This window comes from Gadus morhua, chromosome 1, assembly GCF_902167405.1.
Source record: "Gadus morhua chromosome 1, gadMor3.0, whole genome shotgun sequence".
In the NCBI taxonomy this organism is placed as follows: Eukaryota; Metazoa; Chordata; class Actinopteri; order Gadiformes; family Gadidae; genus Gadus; species Gadus morhua.
The window spans coordinates 16,682,300-16,689,799 of NC_044048.1; the positions used below are offsets into that span (position 1 = coordinate 16,682,300).

At 46.4% G+C, this 7,500-nt stretch overlaps 1 protein-coding gene across 1 annotated transcript in view; it reads left to right on the forward strand.

The window, feature by feature from the left end:
* The window catches only part of plxnd1 (plexin D1), a gene marked incomplete in the record, with an annotated part of 60,583 nt that overhangs the window by 9,036 nt on the left and 44,047 nt on the right, over positions 1 to 7,500 (forward strand). The window contains 2 exon segments of the mRNA XM_030353398.1: positions 278 to 378; positions 7,116 to 7,245. Coding sequence (XP_030209258.1) covers positions 278 to 378; positions 7,116 to 7,245 — 231 coding nt within the window.

Below are 7,500 nucleotides of genomic sequence, written 5' to 3' on the forward strand. Positions count from 1 at the left end.
TATCTAGCGTGTTCATCATGGATCTTGGGAGAGGATGTGGTTTAGATAATAGAGTGAATCGTTTGGCTTTAACACACATGATTGAAAATACCCCAATGGCTCTACGTATAATTGTATGTTTTAAAAGGTCAATACTCTCATTAATAGCAATTTCTTGTCTGCGATTTCGGGTAATTGTGACCCCTTCAGTAACAATTACCGCAAAATATTTTTTTTAATAAATCAATTCTATGTATGTGCGTGTGTGTGTGTGTGTGTGTGTGTGTTCTGTGCACAGCTTCTGAGGGTGAAAGTGGCAGAATGTGGTCGCTACGGGGACTGTAATGACTGCCTAGGAGCCGGTGATGCCCACTGTGGCTGGTGTACCCTGGAGAATAGGTAAGAATATATTATCTCTCTCCTTGTCTCTCTCCTGTCTCTCACTCTCTCTCTCTCTCTCTCTCTCTCTCTCTCTCTCTCTCTCTCTCTCTCTCTCTCCCTCTCTCTCTCTCTCTCTCTCTCTCTCTCTCTCTCTCTCTCTCTCTCTCTCTCTCTCTCTCTCTCTCCCTCTTTCAATATCTCTCTCCATCTATCTTTCACCATATCTCTCTGTAGCTGAGCTGAGCTGAGCACTCTCTCTCTCTCTCTCTCTTTCTCTCTCTCTCAATGTGTGTCTCTCTCACTTCCTCTGAGTTAGTGTCTTCGTCTCAGTTCTGTTTCTTCTCCCGCCCGTGGTCTACCTGATTTTCTCCTGGTCTATCTGGTCTATCTTTTCTGTCTTTGTTCTTTGCGTTACGTTGTTTCGCTGTGATACTGCTGTCATCGTCTCTCCCTCTCTCTCCTCTACTCAAACCTCCACAGTGAATAGTATAATTCAATCTGTTTTTTAAAGTGCTTGACTGTTGCATTCATACCGGGATGTCCGCAATGCTTAGCAGAGGGATGAGGCAGGGAATAAGAAGCAGAGGAAGAATAACAGTTAGTGCATGAGATGTAAGAATCGAACCTGGTTACCAAAGGGAAACATCATTGCACATACTTCGAGTAGAAGTAACAAAGATCTAACAGTGCATTTTTTGCGGTTTGGTGTAGTCATTATCAACCAAACTATGGAGAAACAACACAAACAACGGATATTTGACTTATCAAACGCTGCCTCCTGTGTTTTCCGCCTCCTACCTTGATCCATCTCCATTATGCCTCCATTAGCCAAATAACGGGGAGCGGCACACTGCTTTCTAGGGCAATATCCGCCCAAGAAAGTTGCCTAAACATATAAAAAGCATCAAATATATCTTCGTATTAAAACCCTGCGACTAAATATCAGCACTGCTTGGATGACTTCCCAGGGTGTTTCGCAGCGTTTATTGGCTCAGGGATTGTGTCCAAGCAACCGGTGAGGTGCGAGTCGTGAGTGCCCGTGTGAGACGGGGACGGTGTTGTTGTAAGGGCCACTCTGCACGGCTCCGTGGGCTTTACGATGGGCCTCCGTCCGCCCGGACGCGGGCTGTCTTCCTTCTCACACTTTGTACTTTGAGACGCCACCATGTATTCTTGGTCTTTTTGTTTGTTCTGTATGTCGTTTGGGTTGCTATCATGTGTCTGTGGGTGTGTGTGTGTGTGTGTGTGTGTGTGTGTGTTTGCGTTTGTGTGTGCCATTGTGTCCGTCTGTAGATACACGTTTGTGTGTACGTTTGTGTGTCGATGAGTTTGCTTGTGTACGTGTGTTTGTGCATGTGCGTGATGAAAGCAGATCAGAGCAGATAGAGGTACGAGCGAGCTGTGATGCTGCTCTGCAGGCTCTGGCATGGCCGACGGCCATTTACAGCCGGGTGAGTGTAGCTGGTGATAGCTCAGTGTGTGTGTGTGTGTGTGTGTGTGTGTGTGTGGTCAGCCTGTGTCTCTGTCTGTCATCTCCCAGGCTCCTTCCCATATTTATGTATCTGTCATGCCTTGATCGCGGCCCCGCTCTCCTCGCTTCACTCAATTATTTCACCCTCCTGATTCTCTCTCTCCTCGGCCTCTCCCACCTCTTCTTATTCTCCTTGAAATGTAGTTGTGCTCTCCTTGTCTCACACTCTCCCCCCTTCCCCTCTCTCTCTCTCTCTCTCTCTCTCTCTCTCTCTCTCTCTCTCTCGCTCTCGCTCTCGCTCTCTCGCTCTCGCTCTCGCTCTCTCTCTCTCTCTCTCTCCCCCTCCCCCTATCCCTCTGTCTCGCCGTCCATGCCCCTTGTTCATGCCCCTTTGTCACTGTTCTTGCTCTCTGCCCTTCTCTTCTTCTTCTTCTTCTTCTTCTTCTTCTTCTTCTTCTTCTTCTTCTTCTTCTTCTTCTTCTTCTTCTTCTTCATCTTCACTTGTCCTCTCTCGTCCTCCACAAAGAGCAGTGATTGTACTGCTGGTGGCGGCAGGGAGAGAGCACACTGGCTCTTTTGACAGGGAAATGTCAGGCGTGCCTAAGTGTGAACATGTATTTATGTGCGTGTGTGTGTGTGTGTGTGTGTGTGTGTGCGTGTGTGTGTGTGTGTGTGTGTGTGTGTGTGTGTGTGTGTGTGTGTGTGTGTGTGTGTGTGTGTGTGTGTGTGTGTGTGTGTGTGTGTGTGTGCACGAGCGTGTGCGTACTGTGTGTGTATGTATGTATGCATGCCGGTCTCTGCATACATATTCATGCATTCACGGCTACGTCGCTTGCTACGTGCTTGAGTCCAGAATTCCGATGTGCTTTCGTGTGTATCTGCGTGTGCTCCATGTCGGGGGTTTGAGGGGGCTTGTTTGCTCGTATAATTCATGGAGCTGGGGTCAGGAGTGTGTGTGTGGGAGTCTGTGTGCATGTGCTTTCTGCGGCTGTGTTTGGCCAGTCACAATGCTTTCTCAGCTGTGTGGTGTGACCCCCTCGTCCCCCCCTGTCCCCCCCCCCCCCCCCCCCATGGTCCTCCCGTGGCACCGGACCGACCGTTGGTGGGGTGGGAGAGAGTTCAGGGGGGTGGTCATGTTCGGGCTGCTGACCCTCTGCATCACAACGCCGGCGCTGCTCGTTTCCCCCCAGAAAGAAAAAGAGGCACACTGACGACACTAACCTCTTCACATTAAGAGAAGTCTGCCACTTGTCTTCTCCGTGGGTGTTGATTTGATTTTATGCATGGCTGTGACGATTTTCTACCAGGGTGTGTGTGTGTGTGTATGTGTGGGGTTGGTTGTGTGTGTGTGTGTGTGTGTGTGTGTGTGTGGTGTGTGTGTGTGTGTGTGTGTGTGTGTGTGTGTGTGTGTGTGTGCGTGCGTGCGTGCGTGCGTGCGTGCGTGCGTGCGTGCGTGCGTGCGTGCGTGCGTGCGTGCGTGTTTTTGCATGAATGCAAGCCTGTTCTGGTATCTTGGATGGAGCAGTGTTGTCTGAACATGGGACTAGCTTTCCCCTCGCAGATGATCAAAAGAAGAGTCTCTCTCTATCTCTCTATCTCTCTCTCTCTCTCTCCCTGTCTTTCTCTGTCTGTCCCCATGTCTGGCTCGCTCTCTCACTCTCTCTTTCGCTCTCTCTCTCTATCTATCTCTATGTATCTCTCTCGCTCTCTATGCCGGGGTCAATTTGGTCTTGGAGCATCACATGAATGCACTTTAATATCTTCATTCAATTCGGATGGCGTGTGCGTGTGGTGTCATCTAAGCCTGCTGAAAGTGATCATGCTTATCTGATGCGGCCGGACTTTCAGCCGGACTCCGGCCCTGATAGTGGGCTAGAGTAGGAATTTGTTTTGCAATGGTTTTTGTGCGACATGTTTGTGTTTCTGTGTGTGTGTGGTTGTCGTTGTGTGGTTATTACGCTGGCTTTCTACGGCCCTATATTTGATAGGTCTTTGTGAGTATAGTGAAGTATTAGCCACAAAAACAGGAAGCGAAAGAGGAAATGAACACTTGCACGCTGGCGCCTGACGCAGGGAGGGGCAGTGCGTAGGGGCCTCTCATCTCCTGTACTCCTGTCGTGAGCATAATGCCTAAAGAAGGCTGTGTGCTGCAAACACGAACTAGAATGAAGAAACGCAGTGTTCCTGTAAACCATACCTTCATTCTCAAAACAGCCGTCCCGTTTAACCTCTGCTTCTTTTGCCTTTGTCCTGTGAAACATGGCACGGAATGTCTCATGCCAGGAGTTTGATTACCTTTTTGCGGTGGTTGATTAAATTTTTCTTCCTGAGCGATCATAAAGATAGTAATGCTATCCTCAGTGTTCAGCCTCGCCATCTCTGGACCAATCGCACCATACAACAAACACACACATTATTTTTGTACAAAATAATTGTATGGTTCAAAATGTAAATGTTCGTAGTGAGAACAGAATCTTTGTATTATAAATATTATGTATCATTTTAATGACTTAATAATGCCAAGACAAGCTCTTTATCTATGTACGTCTCATTCATAGATATTAACTGCAGTTTATGGTTCATTGTTGGAAGGCACAGTATAAATCCTGTCTCTCTGATTATTATACTGTGAACAAAGGTGTGTATACTTTCACATAATTAACACTGTATCTCTATTCATACTGTCATCAGGAATACATGAATAGACCTGTTTGCGTGATAAAAAATGACACAATGGTTTAAATAAACATATTACAAGGTCCCGCGCTATGTTTGAAAAGGTTCATATTCTCAGTAAGCAATTAATAATGAAATGAATAAGCATACTCATACACTTGACTATCATGTAATGATTTTAATTAAATATAAATTATTGTATAGTTAAGACAATGAAGGTCATAGTGTGGGGTCTGAGCTATAATTTCAAGGCGTTTAATACATTTCACAACAAAATAGGGATACGGCCATTTCACATTTCTGTTATTTGTGGTTTTTCTTGGCGATATTCTGAAAATCATGTGATCACAGCGAGATGATCATGCCACATATCTGAGGATTTCCAACATGACTAAGTCCAGACACAGATTCAGCCTTTAGGGTTGGAGTGCGTTGTCCTGGACCTTCTATTGCTTTTGGAAATCATTTTACATTCTTTAACTTCTCCCAAAGACAGTTTATCCCAGTTTAAGACCTGTTTGTGTGCAGGGGATTTCTGTGTGGTCTGTAGAGTCAGTCACTTCTATTCTTAGATCAGCCAGTGACCTCATGGTTCCCCGATGTCCCGTTGTGCCAGTGGGAATGACAATGTGCACATAAACTCCTCGTGAACACACACACACAAACGCACACACACACACACACACACACACACACACACACACACACACACACACACACACACACACACACACACACACACACACATGCATACACTCAGGCACACAAACATACATACACACAAAGATGGGATGCACTTACCATCGCATACTCAAGCCAAATCTTTCACTCCAACCCACAAATGGGCACCCATGCATACAGACAGCGGCACCCATGCATCCATGCCGACGCACGCACATTCACACACACACTCCCACACACACACTCCCACACACGAATGCACACACACACACACACACATGGAAACACGCACAGGCAAACACACATGTGTAGATGCGTGTGTCATCCTTATAATGCGAAACAATAATAAATGGGATTCCTCTGATATCTTCATCTCAAGAGAGAATTATGTCCTTGCATTCTGTGCTTCAGATGAACTATGCTTTTCTCTGTTGACCAGGGACTGTATCGGTGGTCTATTGTGGAAACAAAAGGCGGAATACGTGGTCGCCCCGGTTCTGAATGATGACTGTACTGGCTATAGTCACACAAACAAACACACACACATGTACACAAACACACACAGACACACCCACACACACACCCACACACACACACACACACACACACACACACACACACACACACACACACACACACACACACACACACACACACACAAACCCAGACAAACATGCGCACGCACACACATGCTCGCACACATTAAAACACACACACACACACATGCGCACGCACACGAAAACACACACATAGAAAGACTTTCGATTGAAACAGATTAACAGTCAAGCTGGTAGTTTCTTAATAGAATTATCAGCAAGTGGCCCCTGAAATCACAGCCGTAGGGAACGTTGTCATGGCGACATGTTTGACCCAGTGTCAAACAGGGCATGCTGTTTTGAACCGAGTCTTGAATAGGACAAATAAAACAGAATTTACAGTCTTTGGTCGTCTGCGATTTCGGAACGACAACATCCGTTACCAGAAAACGAACAAGACGCTAAGTTGTTCTCAAATGCCAAATGCAGAAATTGTTTTCTTCTAAACGCCGTCTGACTTTACAATCTTTGTAAGCTTTCCTAAGCTTTAAACACTAATAATTGTTAGTCAAATCTTTGCTTTGGAAAGTGCTATGCAACCAACAACATGCAGTGTGTTGATTGGGCGCAGATGGAAAATGGCATCCAAACAGATTTTTATGACAAGCTTAACTGTTGAAACAGGGTGACAACAAGAGATGGTTTGTTGGAATTTGGAAACGAACGGCGCCTCATCAGTGTGTAAATCACTTTTTAACCACGACAGAATGGCATGCTTTAATGCCAGAAATGGAAAAAACGCTGGTAATTTGACCTGCACATCAGACAACCAACTGGTGTGGCATTCAAGAAATGTCTTTACCGGCCCTCTCAGTCTCTGTGTCTGTGTCTGTGTCTGTGTCTGTGTCTGTGTCTGTGTCTGTGTCTGTGTCTGTGTCTGTGTCTGTGTCTGTCTCTGTCTCTGTCTCTGTCTCTGTCTCTGTGTCTGTCTCTGTCTCTGTCTCTGTCTCTGTCTCTGTCTCTGTGTCTGTCTCTGTCTCTGTCTCTGTCTCTGTCTCTGTCTCTGTCTCTGTCTCTGTCTCTGTCTCTGTCTCCGTCTCTGTCTCCCTCTCTCTCTCATCTCTCTTTCACATCTCTCTTTCTGCGTGGCTTTGTCTCCACGTCTCTCTATCTCTCTCTCAATTAAATTAAATTAAATTAAATTAGACAGAAAATAGCTTAGATGGCATGGAAAATAAACATTTGCATTGCCGAAACAGTTACAAAACTCAAAATAACAAAGAAACTGAAGCGTCGACTATCAGTGCAATAACACGGGGGATCGGTAAGAGAGTTACTCAGTCCCATAGAGGTCATTGACTGTGCAATGTCTCCCTCTCTCCGCCCTACAGATGCACCGTCCAGAAGGAGTGTGTCCCGAGGCCCCTGGTGCGCTCCTGGATCAGCATGGGGGAGGGCCCGCAGCAGTGCCCCTCCATGACCCTGACCCCCTCCGAGATCAGCCTCTCTGCAGACATCAAGGTGTCCTCATCCGCCCTCTCTTGCTGTTTTCTTCAGGGGCTGTTCTGACACACGAGGCCCCTGCTCAGGGGGGCTACCTGGGCCCATGAGCATGCGTACGCCCTCGATTTGAAACGTCCATCAAAATCTTACAGCGCATTATTTTGAGCTATCTAGAGTGAGCACGCAGCAAATGCTAATGAATTTCATGTTTAAGTACATTAGCGGCAATATTATAATAGCTAACAATTTTAAGTCGCAGCCCTAACCCAGCCT